The sequence below is a fragment of the Crocuta crocuta genome, unplaced genomic scaffold (genome assembly GCF_008692635.1).
Source record: "Crocuta crocuta isolate KB4526 unplaced genomic scaffold, BGI_CrCroc_1.0 scaffold24, whole genome shotgun sequence".
Lineage (NCBI taxonomy): Eukaryota > Metazoa > Chordata > Mammalia > Carnivora > Hyaenidae > Crocuta > Crocuta crocuta.
Window position 1 is genome coordinate 3,866,321 of NW_027530974.1, and position 23,735 is coordinate 3,890,055.

General features: G+C 44.3%; 1 protein-coding gene across 2 annotated transcripts in view; it reads right to left on the reverse strand.

The window, feature by feature from the left end:
• Positions 1–1,054: 1,054 nt before the first annotated feature.
• Positions 1,055–23,735, reverse strand: part of LYRM4 (LYR motif containing 4) — a 124,520-nt gene continuing 101,839 nt past the window's right edge. For both annotated transcript variants that reach the window (XM_077770054.1, XM_077770053.1), the window contains one exon: positions 1,055–1,510. In XM_077770054.1, the coding sequence (XP_077626180.1) occupies positions 1,442–1,510 (69 nt within the window). In that variant the 3' untranslated portion in view covers positions 1,055–1,441. The remainder of the gene's footprint in view (positions 1,511–23,735) is intronic.

The following is a 23,735-nucleotide window of genomic DNA, read 5'->3' on the forward strand; positions in this document are numbered from 1 at the left end:
ATTCCTCACATCACTTACATTCACTCTCTGCTCCACACTGCAGCCCTAATATGGCTGGGCAGGTGACAGATCTCAGACCTACCAAGGTGCAGGTGTACAAGACCATGGGCGAAAGCTTTCTGAAGTCACAAGAGGTACTGTCAAATAGAACAAGCACACTTTTAATCTATTTTGAATGCACTGTTATTGCAAAGTGTGCAATCCCTGGGTGACAAGGGCAGACATGATCTTTTCACATGGAAGAGAATGTAGATCTAGACTATTCCAGCTTGATTCACATGACTGTAAGAATTAAAGTCACAAGGGGAGTGGGTCAGTGGCAGGTTCAGTGACAACGTCACAGCGATTCTGTGATCTGTAAATATTTATATGAGCCTGTTCCAAACCGAAACAGCTAAGTAATGAATTCACTTCATGCTGTTTATAAAAGTAAACAAGTCACTTGGATAGTATCTGGGTCCCCCCTAAAATCCCCAAAAATCAAGAAAGTTACTTAATACTTTCTTTTTATGTTTTGAACTGATGTGTTTCCAGTGATAAATGCAAACGCACATCTCTATTATCTGCAACATACTCAAAAAGCAGAGTTTCCTTTGTCAGAATAAGTCAGAATCTGAGGGGAAGAAAGTGCCGAGAGATTTTCTGGACGTTTCTGGAAGCCAGCTTTGGGGAGCAGTGCTGTGAGTGGCCTTTCCCCAACCATCCTGTGTGTTGGAGGAACCCAGATGTGTTAGACTGAAGATTCTTATTTGGAAGATTTGGGATGGGGCTGGAGATTCTGCATTTGCAACAAGCTTGCAGGTGTCCTGATGGTGCCTTGTCTCCATGTGTGTGGGAACACCTTTGTTGTATCAGGCCCAGGTATAAGCTGCAGGATGCACCCTCTACCCCTTTGTCCCTGCCCTACTTCCTGCTGCCCCTCAAATCTTGGGTGCTGAGACTTACCTTCACTAAGGGAGAGCTTAGCTCAGGTTGGGACCCTCCCTCTGGGTCCCCACTGCCCTCTGCAGGACCTCCCTCGGCAGGAAGAAGCACACTCACTGTGAGGAGTGTATCTGGTGTCAGGTGACTTAGGCAGACAATTCTGTTTATTGTCAACCAAGAAACAAAGTGTGGAGGTGCTCTATACAAGCAAGGATGAGTTACAAGAGGGGTGGGTGCAGAGGAGACACAATAATACACAGTGGTATTGGGAGTGAGCGCCAGCTCTTCATTCGAACACTTGAACCAAGGAGACAGCCATCCTTTTTCACTAAGGCTGAAGAAGAATGGAAACCGGACTCAGTTTATCAGCTCCTTACAGGGTGGGTGGAGCAAGAGGCTATTTTAAGCTGATGTAAGAAAGAGGCCACTCGTGTTCTGTTGGGAGCCTGAATCCCAAGCACAGAATGGATGCTGAAGGTGGGGTCCACAGCTGCCGGGGATGGCTGGACCCCGCTCTCTAGGTCCTGGGCTTCTCTTGATTCTCAATAATAAGCTTGTCGGTTGAATATAGTTGGCCAATGTGGACCTGATGGGAAAGAAAGACAGGCTCCGTTAGCTGTGAAAAGTCAGAAAGAGCATTTCTAACCTTTTAAATGCCAACATCTACCACCACAGGACTGTTTCTTGTGGGAAACTGTATTGTGGGGCAAAGTGTAGTCACTAGGTTGGCCATTGCTAATTCCCTGAGCCCCCAACTCCCAGGTCCCTCACTGTGAGAACAAGTTAGAGATCCAGTCGTTCATTTTTGCCTTAGAAATGGCACCAGCAGCTGTGGCCTCAATTTCTCAAGCTGTCCTGAGCCAGGTCACTCTTAAAGTGAGTGTTTCTGTTAGTCCCCAGCTATTCCCTCTGTCCCAGGTAGATGCTGCAGCCATAACCGGGGGCCACAGCGATGACTGGTCCTTCCTTTGGAACAAAGGGTCTTTACGCGTTTTCTCCAAAAGCATTTCCTAAGTGATACTTGCTTAGAAAATGGAGAATTGGTGCAGAAGGGATTTTAGAGCAATTGACCACTATCTATGAGTAATTCGGGGTCTTTGCTCTTGCAGAAAGTGACAGAAACTCTCAATGGCTATAGCAGACACCCAGAGCAGGCCAGGGGTCAGAAGCAAGACCCTCATGTGGCTTTTCCATCTTGCTTTAACATTCCACTTTATTATTTTGAGTGCAGTTGACACACAGTCTTGCACTGTTTCAAGTGTGCAACATAGTGATTCAACTTCTCTATATCTTATGCTGTGCTCACCACAAGTGTAGCTACCATCTGTCACCATCCAATGCTATTACAACAATAATTGATTCTATTCCCTCCACTCTGCCTCTTATCCCCATGACTTATTCCCACCCCATAATGGGAAGCCTGTATCTCCCACTCTCCTTCACCCATTCTGCAGATCCCCTCCCTGACCAGCAACCATCTGTTTGTTCTCTGTATTTTTAGGTCTGATTATGCTTTTTGTTAGTTTATTCATTTGTTTTGTTAAGGCTCTACATAGCAGTGACATTATTTGGTATTTGTCCTTCTCAGTCTGACTTATCTCACTCAGCATTATGCCCTCTAGGTCCACCCATATTGTTGCAAATGGCAAGATGTCCTCCTTTTATACTCTATTGTCATTACTAAGGTACGGTGGTGCTCTCTCGCCAATGACACTCCCACAGACCATCCGAATTTTCTCATTTTCCCATGCCACTGGGTATGTCTTGCATCGTACACTTGCGGAGAGCTATCCCAATGGCCTGCGAGCACTAGTAACCCACAAGCATTGTGCTGCTAGAGGAAGGGGAAGGAAGACGTCAGAGCAGCCAAATTATTTACAGAGAAAGACAAAGTATAACAGAGGAGATTTTGGGGGATGAGATGATTGTGTAGATATTTTAACTGCAAGTGAATTCCTTCATCTGAAAAAGGGAAAGGGGTGGTGGTGGTGAATGAGTGCTCTGCACCGTTCCTAACAAAAGTCTGAGCTTTGCTCCTGTGTCTTCAGTCTCCCTTCTTCTTGTCCATATAAAGAACACATATGGCTTCTGATGCAAGAGGAAAGGGGGGGCCTGGGATTCTGTGGACCACACTCTGAAAGACATGTCAATAAACCACCTTAAGGGGTGAGATTAGCTGGATGGGGTTTCATGATGAATGGAGCACAGAGGCTGGTCCTGGCCTCCCTTCTTAATGACTTGAGATAGCTGTGGGGTGAATGGAAGCTGTATTTACTCGACTTCAGACACAAGGTAGAACAGCATTCTCCAGGCTGGCTGCTATTTCATTTGCTAACCTTAACAGACAAAATCAATGCTTTTTATTTCATTTTTAAAAGGTTATTTTTATTTATTTTGAGAGAGAGAGAGCCAGCAAGCAGGGGAGGGGCAGAGAGAGAGGGAGACAGTCCTAAGCAGGCTCCATGCTCTCAGCACAGAGCTCAATGAGGGGCTTGAACTCACAAACTGTGAGATCATGACCTGAGCTGAAGTCAAGAGTAAGACCCTTAACTGAATGAGCCACCCAGGTGGCTCTCAGTGCTTTTTAGAAGAAAGGCTAAAATACCAATTATTCAAAAAGGAAAAAAAAAAAGAATAGTTATTTTTTTGGGGGATGTCTAGGTTAATAAAAATAATTTTATATAACAGCTCAAATGATTCAGTTACCTGGGAACTTGTTTCATATTTAATTGGTCTTGGGAGGATTTACCAGGAACCCCTCTTAGAAGTGTCTACACCCATGTTCCATGAGTGCTTGGCTGAGTTTGTCAGTGTTTTTTTCAGGATTCTAGTGGCAGGCAGAAGTTATGATATGGTATAAGGAAGAACTCTTTCACACAGCTGTCAGAAAATAGAACAGGCTACCTTGGGAAGCAGTCAATTCCGTATAAGGAGGAGGTGACGATGGAGAAGGATTTATATGCTGGACAGAGGTGGAACCAGATGGGTTTCTTCCACCTCTCAGCCTCTGTGACTATAATGCTTGTCTGGGTCCCCAGGGCCCATCCCAGAGCAGCTGGGTGGCCCCTGAGGGGCCCAGTGTCGAGCCGTGTGTTCTGAAACCCTGGAAGAAAAGGTGGACTCCTTGGTTCGTGGAGACTGTTTAATGATCCAGCAGCACACTTATCATGCCACAGAATAAACACATCTTCTCCCACACAACTCACTTTGTGGACACTGTGCTAACAGCCACCTTCCTGATGGATGGGTTAGAACCCTGTTGTGTGGCCTTTCTCCTGTGTTCCTAACTAAGCCTCCAGGGACACAGTTAACATAGTATTGGCTCTCTTTGTCCCCCAGTCTAAAGGATGGCACCTTGGGGGACAGGTGCTCTCTTGAAAGAGATGCAGTTGTGGTATGGGGTGACCTAGTTGTGCAGCTCCATATAAAAGGCTCCAAAGAAAACTGCAGAATGAAGAGTGAGGGGCGATCCAAAGAGCTCAGGTTTTAGGGAACTTGAATCAAAGCAAACCTTCAAATTTGCAGCCCATTTTGAAGCCCACTTTGAAAGAAGTATGAATTAGGTTTTTAAAATTCCATCAAGATACAACACTTTCATGGCTTTTGAGGGAGAAAAAAAGAATGAAATCAGACCTTATTGTTAATGGCATTAAGAGAGCATAACAATATCTTTTCATCTGTCCAGGCGCCCTTGGGCTGAGAGCCACTGTCATCTGGTGTCTGCCCACCTTCCTACGTACCACTGAGCCTCTCACAGACTGCCATGACACTCTGGATTTTCCAACTTCTGTCTTTGCTCAGGGTCCTCCACCAACAAAGGTTCATTCCATGTCCACCAGGCAAAAGCCTACCCCCCACTTCTGGCAAATGGTTGAAACTTTCCTGGGTCTCCTCTGCAGAAGGGGCTCGTTCTCTCTCTCTCTCTCCTGGGAACATTCACTGCATGTATCTGTGTGTCTGTATCAGTTCCTCTTCATGAATATCAGTTACTGATTGGGAGAAAGGAGGGGCTCACCTTCTACTTGTTCTGACTTAGCTGACTTCACAGCACAGTTTAGGACAGTACAAGGCACATAGGAGGTGTTCGGTAAGTACTTGACAACTAAAAATGCCAGTGTCTAGTATCCCTGGTCGTAACCAAAGCTCTGTGTCCACCATTTCTGAAACCCAAATCTGCAAGTAATTATTGCAGTGCTTTGGTGAGGAGCTACTAAGTGGGATTATGGAACTGATAAAGGCAAGTCAATAAAAACAGCAGTAGGACCATTTTATTGCAACAAGAATGCTCACTCACTGTTAAGCAAAATCAAATGATTTAAATTTGGCCCAGTAGAAACTTTAAAGCTATAATCCAGGGCTATAAGGGATTAACCCAGAGCAATTACAGAAGATATAAGAGAAATATTCAGTTCACACAGGGAGGAAATATTAAAAAGTTATCTCAATGAGAGCTATAGAGGCGAGGCAATAAATGTTTGTGTAACAGTTCTGTTGCATTTACTTGGGCTATAAAATGTGTCAGCACGCACGGGGGGCCAGCCGGGGATGGATGCTGTGGTGCTAATGACGGAGCATGTTGCTTCTGAGCTGCATGTGAGAGGAACCGGTCAATGAAGTGAGGAAGTGCAGTTACCAGCTTCAATTTACAGCCCTTCCAGAAGCCCCCACATGGGCTCAGCCAGCCACATCTGACCATTACCATGCATAAATTGGTCATTAAAGCTGATCGCACTTCTATTCCATAAACTTCAGGAGTTGGCATTAGAGTCCATTAGAAAAATACACAGATTACTCAACTGCAAGTAGATGGGATGGCTGGATGGCCTAGAAACACTTATGAGCTCTGAAACTCATTAGGCAAATAACCTGCTGGGGAGGAAGAAGGAGGATCCAAGAAAAGGAAATTGAGTACAACATTTCAGGTCTTCATTGCTTACTCATCTGCGGCAATGCACTGTCTCCTGTGCAAAACATCTCAATCTTTTAGACTCAGAGGAGCTGGGCTCAATTGCCAGGGGTGGGGGCGGCGGGGAGACTGAAATGGGGACTCTGCTACTTCCTGCCTGTTTCACAGTTGTTATGAGAATCAAATGGGATACAAGACTTGAAGAAAATGTACCAGTTGCCCCAGATACTTCCTAGGGCTCAATTACATTAACTGTCTTCACATTGTTGAGAGGATTAAATAAGAACAGTACTAGGCATGTAGTAAGGGCTTGTTTAATGTTACTTATGTGCATGGCCTGTCTGCTGTTGAGAGGATTACCACAGGGTGTCAGATCTTGACCTCAAAGATGTTTTCTCAAAGCCTCCTCAATATGACCCTGTAGTTGTTAAACCCACTCACACTGGAGAGGATGTCAGTGATGTCTGACACCACCTCCTGTTTTGAACTTGAGCTTCCTGGGCTGGACTTGAGGACTGACTGGCTTTCCTCATCTCTGCTCTGGGGCACAGCTTCCTGACCAGTAGGACCATAATGCTTCCAGCTGGTCAGGGCAGTCTGGTGTGAGAAGGAGGTACCCTGGGCACTGAAAAGTTTTGGGAGAGATGCTGACACCTGGCTCTGCTAGAGAAGCCAAGGGATGGGCTGTCCTTGCTCTCTTCTCTCTCTGGGGATGGTAAAACCACCAGGGTGGTTCCCTGTACAATGTGGGGGGTAGGGGTGGGGCAGCAGGGAAACAGTGACAAATCTTGCCTCTGGCATTGTAGTGATTAGACTATTACTATTATTATTTTTAGTGTTAATTTATTTTTGAGACTGAGAGAGACAGAGTATGAGTGGGGAAGGGGCAGAGAGAGAGGGAGACACAAAATCCGAAGCAGGCTCTAGGCTCTGAACTGTCAGCACAGAGCCCAACACCGGGCTTCATTGAATTCATGAACCATGAGATCATGACGTGAACCGAAGTGGGACACTCCAACCGACTGAGCCACCCAGGTGCCCCTACTACGCTTTTACTATTAATGATGATAATGCTACTACTACTAACAAATAAAGATGATGATGATGATGAAAGGTAACAGTCATATTTAATGAGCATTTACTGTTTGCCAGGCACTGTTCCTAAGCACTCAGTTAATTAAATCAATTAGGAATTCTTCCTATCTCACAACAACTTTATGAGCAAGATGCCATTATTATCATCAATTTACAGGCTTTTTATAGGCAAACCCTATCTCTGGTATTTAATTTCCACATTTGGAAGGAGTGTAATTACTTAGATGGGTGTGCCCTTCCATTTCACATATAAAAAGCTAGCATCTCACTGGATCACACTGAAAATACAATGAGAAAAGACAGTAAAAACAGTCACAACAACAACAAAAATAACACATAAGACATAACTCTAAAAATAAATGTGTAAGGCTTTAAGAAAGAAAACTATAAACTTAAAAATAGAAAATGAGTTTGAATAAAATAAGATATACCATGTTCATGGAAAGGCTGAATCATATAAAAATGTCAGTCTTTTGGCAAATTAGTTGATGATGATGAGAATCTTAATGGATTTTTTTTGAGATACCTGAGGAAATGACTTTAGTGTTTATTTGAATGAATACAAAGTCAAGAATAAGAAAGAACATTTTGATGAGGAAGATATTAAAGCATTTCTGAGATATAATTGAAAACAGTTGTTACTGGCCCAAGGAGACAGATATGAGCAGAGCAAGAGTTAGAACCAGGTCCTATCAACTGGAGGTAGTTACTACATAAAATCATACTCAGAGGGTTTTGGGGCTTAGCTTGAAGAGGATGTGGTAACTAGAATATTTCCCTGAAGTCCCCTACTGATCTTCATGTAAATGGGGTGTTCTCCTCTATAATGTATTTAATGCTCATTTTATAAAAATGTTTTCCCAAGTTGTCAAGTAATGCTGGCCCTTTGAGAAGATGCACTTAATTAACCTTGTGCTTTTGAGTGCCTCCTGACATACCGAGTTGAGAGGCATGTTTTTAAGGTACTGCAGTTTTCTAAGATAATTGGAAGGTCCCCCCCAAAGCCTCTGAGCCACCAATATAAATGAATCTTTGGTAGGAGAATTTCAGCTTTTGGCCTTCTGTCAGACCACATGTTCTCCTGTTGCCTTCTTGTCTTGTGGAAGGTAGACTGGACATTTGTGCCCCTCCTCTGACCTATGATGATGTCAGACGGCTTTCCATGCTGCCTGCAACTTGCTCAGCAATTCTCTCTGGTGAGCATGGAGGGTCACTGCCACAGCTTTGCCACAGTCAAGGCAACTGTTGTAACAACCATTTTTCAAATAGACCATTTTTATCATACTTGTTTCCTAATAACTTCTTAAAGAAGCAAAGTGAAATAGGGATACATGAAATTATATATAATTTTTTTCAGTATTTTCTGTTTAGCAGTAAGAGGTATTATGAACTCCAAACTTATGAATATAGGTCACACGGTCTTCCTCTAAAAACACCTCTTGATGTATATGCTCTTTTTCTTTCTAGAATTCAGTAGCCTAAGATGTTTTCCAAATGGTTACATGTAGTAACCTAATTATTATAGCTTTTGGATTCGCCATCATTTTTATGAAATGGAAGAATACCTGAAGTATTCAAACTAGATCTCTGGAAATTCAGTCCACAACTGAATGTATAGAAGAGAAAGAAGGTCAAGCCAAAGAATCTAGAGATGGATCTTGTGTTCCCTTTCTCTCCACACATGCTCCATCTCCATTCAACTCTGTGAGCCTTGGATTTTAGATACTGGTTATTTCTAATGTGGAGGGTGGTGGTGAGGAGCTGACCTTTTATCTTTTCTGTAATATTCCCGGCAGAGTGGTGAACAAATTCATATCTCTTCTCTAAATTCCATGTCACAGTTAATGCGTTTCATCCTCCCCGGTGGGGACAAGAGACACCCTAGATGCAAGAGTGTGTCCGCTCATCAACATGACCAGATGCCCGGCTTATGTGATTGTTCCAGCATGGTTATTAATAGAGCCTTCTTTCACCCTCAAGGGTTTCCATTTGTGATAATGAATTATATGGTTGCCCTATGTCTTAAATCTATTGTCAGATTTCTAGGCCATCTCATTGTTTCTCTGCATGTATGATGTTCAGTTAAAATTTTTTAAAAAGCCCACCAAGGGACAGCCTCTTTCTTTTGTATCCCAGGCCATCAGAATAAAGGAAACCAAACCATTGTAATGGGGCTCATAAAACTATGGTCTCAAAGAGCCTGAAGTCGTGGGCAGCCAGCAGGGGTTCCCATCCCAACAAGCATGCTGTCCCCTCTGCAGGAGTGAGTCCTTTGTTGAACAAATATACATGTAAGGCAGTGGTTGCTAACAAGACTGGGCCTCAGATCCACAGGGCTAGCTTTCAAGGATACACATGGCCGGGCCCCACTCACGGAGCTTCTCATTAGAGAGGTGTGTGTGGGGGTGTCCCTGTATGGCACTGTTCTCTTGCTTCTGATTGGCACCCCTGAGTGAGGCAGCAGCACACATATAAGAGGATTTGAGCTCAGCATATATTATTAATATTTAAAAATTATCAGTTTTTTTTCTAGTGGGTGAATACTTTTCCAAAACACAAACAAAAAACGCGGGTTGATATTTACCCACCAGGGGCTCTTTAGGCAAAGACCTTCCAGAAGGTACGGCCATGGACTACAGACCAGACTGGGGCAAGGAGGGGTCTTTGTACCTCAGTACCATTGTAGGGTGCCACACTGTCTTTGTTCACATAATTTTTTAAATGTTTGTTTATTTTTCAGAGAGAGAGAGAGAGAGACAGAGTGCAAGAAGGGGAAGGGCAGAAAGAGCGAGGGAGATACAGAATCTGAAACAGGCTCCAGGCTCTGAGCCGTCAGCACAGAGCCCAACGTGAGACTCGAACCCACTAACTGTGAGATTGTGACCTGAACTGAAGTGGGACGCTTAACCTACTGAGCCATCTAGGCTCCTGTTGTTTTTTTTTTTAATTAAAAAAAAAAGTTTATTTATTTTTGAGAGAGAGAGATAGCGCGCGAGTGAGCGCACGAGTGGGGGAGGGGCAGGGAGAGAGAGGGAGACACAGAATCGGAAGCAGGGTCCAGGCTCTGAGCTGAAGTTGGATGTTTAACCAACTGAGCCAGGCAGGCGTCCCTAGGATACCACACTGTTAATGAAGGCCAGGGAATCCTCCTACATCTGTTCTTTAGAGGTACTGGGCGTTCGAGGACGATTCCTACCTGCTAGTCTGGACCACTGCTCGGGGTGAGCAGACGACTGTAAAACGGGAGACAGGCCTACTGTATGCAGATATTCTCCTGCGCCTGTCCCCGCAGCAGAGCTGACCACGTGGGGACACTGGATACAAAGCCTCTGCTGGCCGCTGAGGAGTGTCCCGGAGGCAGCGGTGAGGCACTGCACATCTGCGAGATGAAAGCATCCACATGGCAAGTACACCCTGTTGCACGTCAGCACCCTGGCAGCTCAGTCACCGGGCCCTTCTTGGAACCCAAACAACACGTCAGAGTGAAACCTGGAACTTCCCTGGGATGGTGACAGAGCCCAGGCAAATAGCCAGAGGTGCTGGTCTTCTTGCGCGGAGCTCAGCTGCACCTCAGCCCCTGAACCCAGGGCTTCAGGTCACTAAAAACACAGCAGCAAGGCCAGGATCCTGGCACCACTATAATTAGTGACAAGGTGATGCAAGCGGCTAGGCTGGCAATCTCTGGGATGATGCTGGGACCAGCAAGTTCTCGACTGTGTGTTTATCACTTGTTTGAGGAATATCCTTGACACACTTTGTGGGGTGAGCAGGTGCTAGTTTATCCTTTCAGGGACACCCTTCTGCAGGGTTAGCCTGATTTAATTCTGATCTTACGTTTTCTTTAAGCAAATATAACTGAAGAGGTAAGAGTGGCCAAAAAAAAAAAATGAGAGGAAAAAGACAAGTACGGAGTCAGATGATTACCCACCACTTTGGACAACTGTTTCTAGAGATTTGCGGATTGACTGTATTTCACTTGGTTTGGCTTTGTCTCACTTTTTAGAAGGCTGATTGCACCATACTCGGTCAGCGGTACAGAGCATAGTCACTCACATGACTTGGTTTGATTTTACAAGTTCTTTACTTTGTGGGCTTTCAGGTTTGGGGGACAGCATTATTTGAGGCACCTTTCACTGTAACAGATTCTCCATTTCCATGGCAATGAACACAGCAGATCCAAAGTCGAGATTATAACGCCGAAGGAGAGGCACTCAACACTGAAGTTTCCAGAGTATGAACCAGAAGGTGCACTTATTCTTTTATAAAATTGAGGCTTGTGAAATGTGTTGATTTACTGGCTTTTTAAAAAAACAGGGTAAGTCTGGGGCACCTGGGTGGTTGAGCGTTTGACTTCAGCTCAGGTCATGATCTCATGGTTCATGAATTCGAGCCCCACATTGGACTTGGTGCTATCAGTGCAGAGCCTGCTTCAGGTTTTCTGTCCCTCTCTCTCTGCCCCTCCCAGACTTATGCGTGTGTGCTCTCTCTCACTCACTCAAAAATAAATAAACCTTAAAAGAAACCAAAACAGGATAAATCTGACGCCTTTTGGTGTTAAGAAGTCAGGAATGACCAAGAGTCCCCACTGAGACAATGTGCATTCCCTCCCCTGCGGTGCTCACATCTCTTACAGACCCAGGTTTGCCAGAACAGTTTCTCTGCAACAATTCAACGTCATGCCCAGCAGCTTCTGATGGAACACCATGGCAGTTGCCCTGCCTCCACCTCATCAGCTGAAGCCCGGCTAATGCAAGAAACGGTGGGAGACAACAGATACAGACATGAAGTCAAAGTCCACACTTTTTTCTACAACTTGCCTTTTTTTTTTTTTTTAATGTTTTATTTTTTTCTGAGAGGGAGAGAGAGACAGCGTGAGCAGGGGAGGGTCAGAGAGAGAGGGAGTCACAGACTGAAATAGGCTCCAGGCTCTAAGCTGGCAGTCAGCACAGAGCCCGACGCGGGGCTTGAACCCACGAACCGCGAGATCATGACCGAAGCGAAAGTCGGACGCTCAACCGACTAAGCCACCCAGGCGCCCCTACAACTTGCCTTTTTTTTTTTTTTAATGTTTTATTTTTTTCTGAGAGGGAGAGAGAGACAGCGTGAGCAGGGGGGGGTCAGAGAGAGAGGGAGTCACAGACTGAAATAGGCTCCAGGCTCTAAGCTGGCAGTCAGCACAGAGCCCGACGCGGGGCTTGAACCCACGAACCGCGAGATCATGACCGAAGCGAAAGTCGGACGCTTAACCGACTAAGCCACCCAGGCGCCCCTACAACTTGCCTTTTTTAAGTAAAGCTCAGCATCTTTCCATGTCAGGACACAGATCTACTTATTTCTCTCAAACAGTTGTTTTGCATTCCTTTGCGCCCATCCCTGTGGGGACCTGCCACGTCAGATCCAGGGACATTAGAACAAATGGTCAGCAGCATCTTATTTTCCCAGGGCTTGGGGGACTTTCTGGGAATGATATTAAAACTTAGGCAACACTGGGGTCAGACATATATTGATACATTTGCTTGGCTGGCTCTCTTCTGTCTCTTCCCATCCAGAAGTCAGGTTGAAAGGTGCACCATAATGGACATGAGACAAAAACACCAGTGTGAACTAAACACCTAAGAGGTAGCATGGGGTCCAGATACACTAAGAAGCTATGCTTGCCAGGCTTCCAAACCAAGCACACACTTGCTTCTCCATCCACACCAGCTTCTCCTGAAGCCCAATAGCTGTGCTCTGTCAAAACCCCTGAAAGCTGGTTGAGGAAAGCTGGGGGTGGGAGGCTTTGGGACAAGGAACAAGAGCAGTGATGGGCAGTAAGGAATGGGTAGTCAGCGGACGTGGCTCACGTCTACAGATCCTAATCCTGAATCCACAGTCACCAGCTTCCACAGGATCCCCAAATTGGTAGGGTTCAGCAGACATGTATACATGTTGGGATTCTTGGGGTATTCTTAGAAGTGTCCAGAGAGGGGCACAGCTAGGAAACACAAAGTCTCTGCTGGCAAAGCTGACAGTCAGCCAGTATATACCAGACTGGTTAAAATGTTGAATGACTGCATGGAGGAGGGCACGTGTGGGGATGAGCACTGGGTGTTATATGGAAACCAACTTGACAATAAACTATTTGTAAAAGAAGAAAAAATGTTGAATGACTTCTGCACTGTTGGTAAATGACTACTGCTCAGGGTCCCTCCCTCCTCCATGATGTCTGGATCTCACACTTAAGAGTCCTCCCCCTCTCCTCCCACCTCCAGGATGGACCTCACACTCAGGGTCCTTGTCTGGCTTGGTGGGTTGTTACCCTGCTCTGGTTTGGTCAGCTTTCAGTCCGACGGTCAAGGCCTATGCATACTGGTGGTTAAACACCGAATATCACCTATAGGGTAGGGAATTTGGAGAAGAAGTTTGGGCCGTTACTGAAAAGGTATGATTAGGCCACTCTTGATCATAAGGATCACATTTTCTTGTTTCTTCTTAGCATTCTGCAAAGAGGAGTGTATGTTCCTCCAGGAAGTTATTCTGGGTGAGGGAGAAAGGGAAGGCCAGAAGCTAGAGCCTGAAATGATAACATGAGACAGGAGGCTGAAGCTTCTCTTTTGGTGCCAGTCCAGGGTGGTGGACTTGGTATTCCTCAGCACTTCCAGGGTCAAGGAGAGGGCAGGGGGCTGTGTGCCTTACCAAGCCCACCTCCCTGATCCTTGGGGCTTTAGCAGAACATGGGGAACTTGCCCTCAGCTAATACAGCCTCCGTGCTGTCCCTGAAGCCCAGTTACTGGTCATACCTTCCAATGACAAACACAGAAGTCAAGAATTGACACTAGAAGGGCTCTACAGAGCCTTAAACAGAAGCACCAATGCCAACATCAGTGCATCTTTTCTTTGAGCCCGCAGCTGTGCCCACTATTGCTCTCCACTATGTGGCCAACAGTCCAGATTTCTGAGGCTTGCCGCAGATGGATGTGCCCTGGTGGAGGAAACAACTAGTCCCTAGATAACCTGCCGAGGGAATCAGCAGTCAAGGAGTCCACTAGTTTGTCTCCCCGACAGGGGGAAAGAGCCAGGCCACTGAATCACAGGCTGCATTCACCCTGCCAGCATTCAGTGGTGGCCACGACACGTGGCTCTCCTGCCCCAGAGCAGGGTGGGCTGCAGCAGCCGATTTCCTAGGTTTCGGGGAGCTGTAACAAGACCACCGTCCGTCTCCCCCTCTCTGTGCCCTCCTGGCTTCCCCGGGAAGGCAACAACCCAGAGGAGCTCCCTGCAGCTTCCTTCCACCTGCCCTGAGCAAACGGCCGCAGTGGGAGGTCCTGCATGCAAATAGTGGTTTTTCCTTTTCACGATACAGACTTCCTTCAATGTGGTCATTGTCAACTTCGAGGGGAAAGTGCAGGGAAACTGACCTTCCTGCCCCAATTTTCTGCCACGGCGGATTTGAAAAAGGGCCCCTGACCATTCTCTTCTGTTAGGGCAACTGCGACCCAGCCATTTCTTCTCTTGCACTTTGCTTCAATGAAATCGTACTACAACCTTTTCATGAAGACTGGGACAGCTTCAGGGGTGCCTGGGTGGCTTACTCGGTTGAATGTCCAACTCTTGATTTTGGCTCAGGTCATGACCTCATGGTTTCATGAGTTCGAGATCCACATTGGACTCTGTGCTGATGGTACAGAGCCAGCTTGGGATTCTCTGTCTCACTCTCTCTCTGTCCCTCCCAAAACAAATAAAGTTAAAAAAAAAAAACTTTATTAAAGAAAGACTGAGACAGCCTGAAACGCTGCATGTAATAATTATGGTGACAGCTAATATCTGTCTAGCATCTAATACTTTACAGTTTGCAATGTATCTGTACACATCACTGGCTTGTCTGATCCTCATATGTAGAGCAGATGTCATCGTTCTGTGTTAAGGAGACCAAGAGTTGAAGTTAATTTATCCCATATCACAGGGTTAATACATATGACTCTGAGTTTTACCAAAGCTCTAAATTCTAATCTTTAAATCTCAGTGTATTCTGTGAATACAGTGTGTTTTTTAATAGTATTAAATTAAAAAAAAAATCAACCATAATCCCACCACCCTAAATCACCTTTATTTTTATTTCTGCACACCCCTTTTCTCATGTTTATATGTGAAAAACTAAAAGTCACTGTTTCCACACTGTTACAGGCATATACTCTTTGGAGTTACTAACCCAGAATCCTGACAGCACACACATGCCCCGTTTCTACACTGTCTTCACAATTGTGCTTTGTAAACAATGCATTTCAGCACATCTTGTGTCAGCCTCCCTTTCAGCAGCTCAGCCGAGAACACGATCGATTCTAGGATAAAGGCCTTTAACTTCCCCCTACCTCCTTTTTAAAAAATTTGGAGAAAAGACTTCTTCCCCCCTAGAAAACGTATTATTACTTTGATGAGTCATGGGTCTTTTGCCTCTTTTTTTCTCCCCGTACGCTTTCCTTCCCCCACCTTCATCTGATTGGGCTGAAAACAGGATTTCAGAAATACTCAGAAACGTGTGTCCCTCATGGATGGGATCCCTGAGAGAATTCTTAGTTCAGGGAAACGGGATGCACTTTAAATCACTACCACGACTGCCTGAAGGCAGTTATTTAGTGAAGAATACACTTTGCAGGAAGGTTGGGATCCCTGTGCCTAGGGGGTCCTCCCTGCCTGCCTCCCCCGCCCCCCCCCAGCCCAGCTCCCCCACAGCAGGACACCGCCTCCTGTGCTGGCAATGCTTCTCAAAGTTCAGTGTGAGTGAGTTCACCAGAGGGCTCTTTGCCAACCCTCAGAGATTATGAGTTAGCAGATCTGGGATGAGGCTCAGACCATGTTTGGAAAAGTGCTCTGTGGACTCAGGGCCTTCTGTTCTGTCATAGCACCAGTCACGCTGCACTGCTTCTATATTTTATGTAGTTTATGTGTTGTTTGTCTCTTACGCAGGGCTGTGAGCTACTTGAAGTCAGGGGCTGTGTCTGTTTCATGTCCCTTGAACCTGGCATTGCTGTTATCTTCCTTCCCATCCCCCTAAGGAAGCTACATTCCCGTAAGAGTCTGGAAGCTAGTCCTTATCACATGGGGCCTGTGGGATACCTTCTGTGTCCCTGCTGATGTGGTTGGCAGAGACACGGGAGAAGAGAGGGTGGGACCCTTGTCCCACCTCAGTCCACTGCATACAGCTGCTAGTCAGCTCTCCGATATAAAGCCTTGGCATAGAAACCTCTGTGGTTTCTTTACTCACTCCTGTTGGATCCTCAGCCCCTGGCTCAGCTCTACAGCCTCCACCAACTCCTCTCCCTTCAGAGCAACTGGGAGTAGCCAATCACTTGCTTTTGTTGCCTGAATATGGAACCTGGGGTCCATGCAGGTGGGGCTTGAGCCCACAGACCAGTCTGGGCGCCGGCATCCCCATTAGCCATCTCCAGTGCTTAGCAATGTCTGCTGAATGAATGAATCCCAGGAGAAGAAGGCGCTTGCCCAAGGTCTCCGGCAAGCCCTGCAGAAGCGGAAAAGAACCTAGCACGAAGTGTGGTCACCAGCAGAAGCAAAGGCTGGCACAGGATGGCTTCTTCCAGAGGCAGCCCCTCTTAGGAGCACGTTGTTTAGGAATAAAATGTTTTAGCTATATTCATCTCGACTAGAGAAACTTCATCATCTGAGGTAGTCAGCTGTTATTTTAGAAAGAGTGTAACTTGAAGGCTTTGATGATGGTCCTGTAATAAAAGTTGTACTCTGGATTTTCATTTTGACCCCTGAGTCCCAAATGTGACCTGCTAGAAGTATCTTTTCCTTTGGATTGGCTTCTGATTTGCATTTTGGTTCAAGTTAGGTGGATGATGCACTTCTTTTTTTTAAGATAAAAGGGGTCCTGGGGCGCCTGGATGGCTCAGTTGGTTAAATGTCCGACTCTTGATTTTGGCTCCGATTGTGGTCTCACAGTTCGTGAGATGGTGCCCCACATCAGTCTCTGTGCTGACAGGGCAGAGCCTGCTTGGGATCCTCTCTCTCTGCCTCTCCCCTGCCTGCGTGCTTGTTCTCTTTCAAAATAAATAAATAAACATGAAAAAAATTAAAGAGCTAAAGTTAAAAAAAAATAGATGAACGGACCCTGACAACTCACCTTTCTCCTTTCCTTTCTACTCAGTATCTTAGAGTGACATGTCCCTGTCATTTAGCTTCAGGAATCTATTATAAAAAACCACAAATTTGACCTTTTCAGATTTCCTTTATTATTTTGATAGAAATATCCCATACTCCTATAACACACAATGAAAGAAAACTCAGGTCTGTGAGAACACAAGGAAGAAACTGATAAAAGCTAAATCCTTAGCCATTTGGTAGTGACCTTGATATGGCCCGGCCACTTGCACTAACTCATTATAATGTTTGGGGGGAATGGAGACAAATCCTTTGAGACCACAGGGAGATTAGCAGTGTAGCTGCTATAAATGCCCAGCTATTTGAAGAATGTAAACAGGCAGATACAGCTAAGGGAAATGTATAAAAAATTAAAGCACAGTACAAAATGATTTTGTGCAGCAATTCTACTTCTGGGTGTATGTATAAGAAAAATGAGAACAGGGACACCTGGGTGGCTCAGTCGGTTAAGTGTCCAACTTCGGCTCAGGTCATGATCTCTGTCTGTGGGTTCAGGCCCCACGTTGGGCTCTGTGCTGACAGCTCAGGGCCTGGAGCCTGCCTCAGATTCTGTCTCCCTCTCTCTCTGCCCCTCCCCTGCTCGTGCTCTGTCGCTCTCTCTCAAAAAAAATTAAAAAAAAAAAAGAAAAAAGAAAAAGGAGAACATATGTGTACATGAAAAGGTGTACAAGAATGTGCAGTATTCACAATTGTAGAAAGATGGAGACAACCTATCAACTGATGGACAGATAAACAAAATGTATATCCAAACAACGGATCTGTATAACGGAATATTATCTAGCCATAAAAAGGACTGAAGCATTAATACGAGCTGCAACACGGATGACTTGTGAAAAGATTATGCTAAATGAAAGAAGTCAGACACATAAACCCACCTATTTTATGAGTCCATATATATGAAATGTCCAGAAGAGGGAAATCCATAGGTTAGTGGTTGTTGAAGGCTGGGGGTGAGTAGGTGAATAGGAGAGAATGTGGAGTGACTCCCTATGGGTAATGGGGTTCCTTTCTGCGGTGCTGACATGTTCTAATAGGGATCATGGTGATGGGTGTTTATGTATCTCTTGATATACTAAAGCCCACTGAATTATATACTTCAAATAGGTGAAATGCATGGTATATGCATCTCAATAAATATGTTAAGAGATGTTGAAAAAGACATTAAAGATTTTGTTTATAGCCCCAATACTGTCTATACTTGTGCTGTCCAATTGGCCGTGTGGCCGTTTAACACTTGAAATATGGTTAATGTCCAAAGTGAGACATTCTGTACGTATAAAATACACACTGGGTTTCAAAGACTTAATAAGGAAAAAAGAATGCAAAATATCTTCTTAATATTTTTTGTATTACATGTTGAAAGGACAATATTCTAGACACACCAAGTTAAAGAAAAATATACTACTAGAATTAATTTTGCTAGTTTTTTTTAGTTTTGTTAATGTGGCTACTAGAAAATTTAAAATTACACATGTGGCTTGAATTTATGGCTATTTCTATAGAATAGTGATGGTCTATATTATCCTTAAAAATTTTTTTATTTATTTGTTTGTTTCTAGTGGGCTTAAAAGTCATGGTAAAGTATATATTTTGCTGTGTTAAAATGTATCACTTTAACCCTTTTTATTTTGAATTTTTAAAATAATTTTTTAAGTTTATTTATTCATTATTGAGAGAGAGAGAAAACACAAGCTGGGGAGAGGCAGAAAGAGATACACACACAGAATTCAAAGCAGGCTCCAGGCTCTGAGCTGTCAGCACAGAGCCCAACATGGGGTTCGAACCCACAGACTGTAAGATCATGACCTGAGCTAAAGTCAGACACTTAACTGACTGAGACGCCCAGGCGCCCCAAACCCTTTTTATTTTGAAATAAATATTCATAGGAAGTTGCAAAAAGGGGGGTGCCTGGGTGACTCAGTTAAATGTCGGACTCTTAATATCGGCTCAGCTTATGATCTCACAGTTTGTGAGATGGAGCCCCATGTCTGACAGCAAAGAGCCTGCCTGGGATTGTCTCTCTCTCTCTGCCTTGCCTTCCCTCAAAATAAATAAATAAACATTAAAAAAAAAAAAGTAGCACAGAGAGGTGCTATGTACTCTTTACCCTACTTCTTCCAAAGGTAGCATTTTGCTGAACTTCAGCATAAAACTAAAACCAGGAAACTGACAGTTACACCTGCCATTTAAATTTTTTTTGGTGTAAGACTAAACAACCCTTGGTGAGGCAGACATGCAACAGGAAATGGTATCTTAAAGTTGCTGAGCATCTACAAAATACGGATTACTCCTGTTGGAATAAAAAACCAAGTGGAAATTTAAATTTAGATTTCTAGCTGTCTGCACAGAAATATTTTATAGAACCTGTCGCTATGACAAGAGCCACAGTGATTACATTCATATTCTGGGAGTGGGGTGCTGATTGCCACGCTTCCCCTAGTCCTGGTTGACGGTGGGGGCGGCCAACTGCACAGCCACTGAATTCACTGCAAAATAAGGGCACCTTGTGGCCTTGTCCGTACAAGTCACTTCTCAGCCTCACCAATCACAAGGGGCTAAATTAAGCTGTCGGGCTTGATCGTGGCTGAGCACACTTCCTTGGGGAAAGTCAAAGGCTGCCTGGCTGACTGACAGCAGATAAAAATGAGCCACCCTTATCTCTCCCTTTTCAGGAGAAGAAATCATACCTGAATATTTCAGAGGACATTTTTCAGAAACTGAGGGTCACAAGAAGTGTATTTGGAGATTATGCCCCCTCCAATTCTTCCCCACAATTGTTCTGTGACTTTGTTTTATGGGCCCTCTGTTTTTTGTTTTCCTCTCTATCTGCACTTGATGTTCTTACACAACTTTGGATGTGAAGTATTATTATGTGGGGGGACGGCCAAGTTCATTCATCTTGCTTTTTACTTCCATGTCTCATGGAAGCCCTATCTCTCCCGTGTGACAAGGTTTATTTTTTATTTTTTTTAAAGAGGGAAATCTAACGCATGATTTTTAACTTATTTTTTTAATGTTTATTTATTTTTGGGAGAAAGAGACAGAGTGTGAGCAGGGGAGAGGCAGAGGGAAAGGAAGACACATAATCCAAAGCAGGCTCCAGGGTCTGAGCTGTCAGTACAGTCCGACGCGGGGCTCAAACTCACAGACCATGAGATCATGATCTGAGCTGAAATCAAGAGTCGGACACTTAACCCACTGAGCCATCCAGGTGCCCCTCAAAGAATATATTTTAACAAAACTTGTCCACAAAATATTTACAAACATTGATCAAGGACTTGGCCAAAGAAAAATCTTAAAAAACTTTTTCATTTCTCAGGTGAAATTACTTTTCATTAGATTTTCAAATTAGCTGCCATAGAGTTGCCCATACCTTCTCTTATGGCATATCCTTAATATGTAATCATTAAAAGTGACATTATACAAGAATATTTAATGACCTGGAAAATACATTTGAAAGGGAAAAAAGAGGTATAAAACACAATTGAAAGGCAGTATGTCTTGGCCTCATAACTTTATCCCTAACTTATGCCTTTATTTCAAGTAGTTATGGATCCCCAACTGATCAGGATTTACCTAAATCATAACCTGGTTTAACCCTAAGCAAGCTTCCATGATTGTACCCAACTTGTGGCTTTCAGGACACTCTCATAGTAAAGAGAGAAGGCAATTCTGCATCTTGTCCCCTCTTAACCCTCCTGCCTCTCAGGGATTAAAGTTTGATGATCACTTACTTTACCTACTTAGCAACACATATTTAGGAAAGTAATATTCACTGGGCAGATGCCAGGCTTAGATGCTTTACTTAGTTTCTCAGTTAATTTTTACAAATACATAATGCCCACATACATAATGCTCACTTACAGATGAGTTCACAGAATCAGAGAAATTCGTTAACCAGTCTACATTTTCACAACTGGTAAATGAATTCTAGAGAGTCGCCATATTCCATTCCCAGTCTTCTGACTCAAAATCCATGACCCTCTTTTCTTTTTTTTGAAATATTCACAACCAAGCTTTATTACTTTATTAGAGCTGAACAAGCAAATGAAAGGTCAGGGCATGGAAGGGAAGAAGTAGGGCCTACTTCTGGGCTGACGAACCTAGAAAGGTTGCTGGTGAGGGGAATTTGGTCCCAAGTCAAGTCTATGACCTTTTACAATACACGTTTTCAGGATAAGTGTCTTCTTTTCTTCCTAATTAATATCTTAAACAGAAACCCCATGTTGTTCAAACACAAGAGTCCTTTGGTCACTGAGGCTGGGCTGCAAAAGGCTGAGAAAGATGGAGATTTCATTTCCCAGTTTAATTTGTAGTTTTCTGTCATGGGCACATCTCAGCCACATTGTTTTCAGAAACGAGAGTTGAGGATGTTAACAGAGTAACACCGAGCACAGAAAATCACAGGCTATCCATCTCTTGGATCTCTCCGAGAACTCAGCTTTGTGAAGCTCCACGGGGAGAAACAAGCCACTTGCCCAGGGCTGTTGGGTTTATTCAGATTTTGCCAGAAAAGGAAGCTGGCTGAAGCAGAGGACAACTAGAACTCCCGGTCTACATTTAGCCTATTTGCAACTCTGCCAAAGCCGCAGAGCAGGCAGCAGCTGTGGCCTGATACGAGCTCATGGGAAGCTGAGGAAATGGCATTTTCCTTCCCGAGGTAGGGAAGCAGGCACTGCTGAGATTCGATAGGACTGGGGGCAGCGCGAGCCATCTCTGGATTACAAGGGTGACAGGAGAAAGTCCACTTCCCTCCCTGAGGCGTCAGTGGGGGTTATCTGGTCTCCTGCCCTTTGGTTTTCTCAAGAAGTGGCCAGTATAGCAGGGTGTGTGCTGGGAGACGGAGGGGTGGCTTGGGCATGGTGCCGTCACCTCATGGGCCATGCTAAGGTTTCATGGCAGTTACAAATGTAGGGCCTTTTTCCCTGTTATCAAAAAAAACAAGGTCGTGGGGTGCCTGGGTGGCTCAGTCAATTAAGCACCTGACTTGATTTCAGCTCAGATCATGATCTCACAGTTTGTGAGTTCAAGCCTTGCATCAGACTCTGCATTCACAGTGTGGAGCCTGCTTGGGATTTTCTCTCCCCCAACCCCCCCCTCCGCCGCTCCCTTGCTCATGCTGTCTCTCAAAATAAATAAATAAACATTAAAATAAAAACAAAAACAAGGTCGAATCACTATTTTGTATACCCGAAACTAATATAACATTGTATGTCAACAATACTTCAATAATAAAAGTAAAAAACCCCCCACAAAACCCAACCAAGTCAATGCAAGACGATCTTTTCTTTGGTTTTCCAAAATTTATTTTCTAAAAAAAGAGACAACATTTTGTGTGATTCTAGGCAGCGATTTCTGACGGCATCTGTTGACTATAGGAGCTGAAAAGACATAGCTATTCCCAAGAACAAGTGAGCAGACTGGCACAAACTTAAATATATCACACCTCCACTACCACCTACGAAGAAAGCTTGAAATCCAGCTTCTATCAATGATTCCAAATCTTGGCTGTACACTGGCATCCCTTGGAGAGTGTCAGAATATTCTCTCTCTCTTTCTTTTTTTTAAGTTGGCTTCATGCCCAGAGCACAGCCCAATACAAGGCCCAAACTCACGACCCTAAGATGAAGACCTGAGCTGAGATCAAAAGTCAGATGCTTAACTGACTGAGCCATCCAGGCGCCCCAAGCATTAGAATATTCTGATGTTTGGGTCACACTTAAGGTGATTATGATTCACTCGGCCCGGGATGTGGCTTACACGTCAGAATTTTAAAAAATTGTGGTCAAATACATAACATAAAACTCACAATTTAAACCACTCTAAAGTGTATGCTAATGACATTTATCATGTTGTACAACCATGGCCACTATCTTGCCCCATATCCATTAAATAGTCACTCACCATCCCCTCCCTTCAGTCCCTGGCATCCACTAACCTATTCGATGTTTCTATGGATTTCCCTACTCTGGATATTTCATGTACGTGAACCATAAGATGTACAGCCCTTGTGTCAGATTTCTTTCACTTAACATGTTTTCAAGGCTTATCCAGGTTGAAGCATTTATCAGTATTTCATTAATTTTCCATGAATGGAATGGATTCCATTGTATGGATATGCCATATTTTGTCTATTCATTCTTCAGTTGAAGGACAGCTTGGTTGTTTCCACCTTTTGGCTGTTGTGAATAATGGTGCTTTGAACATTCATGTAAAAGTTTTTGTTTGAACACCTGTTTCAATAATTTTGCTGGGTCACATGAGAATTTTATGTTTAACTTATTTAGGAACTGCCAAACTATTTCCACACATGTCAAAATTTTTAAAAGCCCCCCNCGACCCAAGCGAAAGTCGGACGCTTAACCGACTAAGCCACCCAGGTGCCCCAAGAACTTACTTCTTTAGCAAATGAATTACAAGGAAAACAAGAGTGAGGAAAACAAGGATGTGGGCAGAGCCTATACATTAAAGGAAATTTGAGAGATACATCATCTAGGGCCACCTGGGTGGCTCAGTTGGTTAAGCGTCTGGCTTCAGCTTTGGTCATGATCTTGCGGTTCATGGGTTTGAGCCCCCAGTGGGACTCTCTGCTGTCAACACAGAGCCTGTCAGCTCCTCTGTCCCTTCTCTCTGTCCCTCTTGTGTTTGCTCT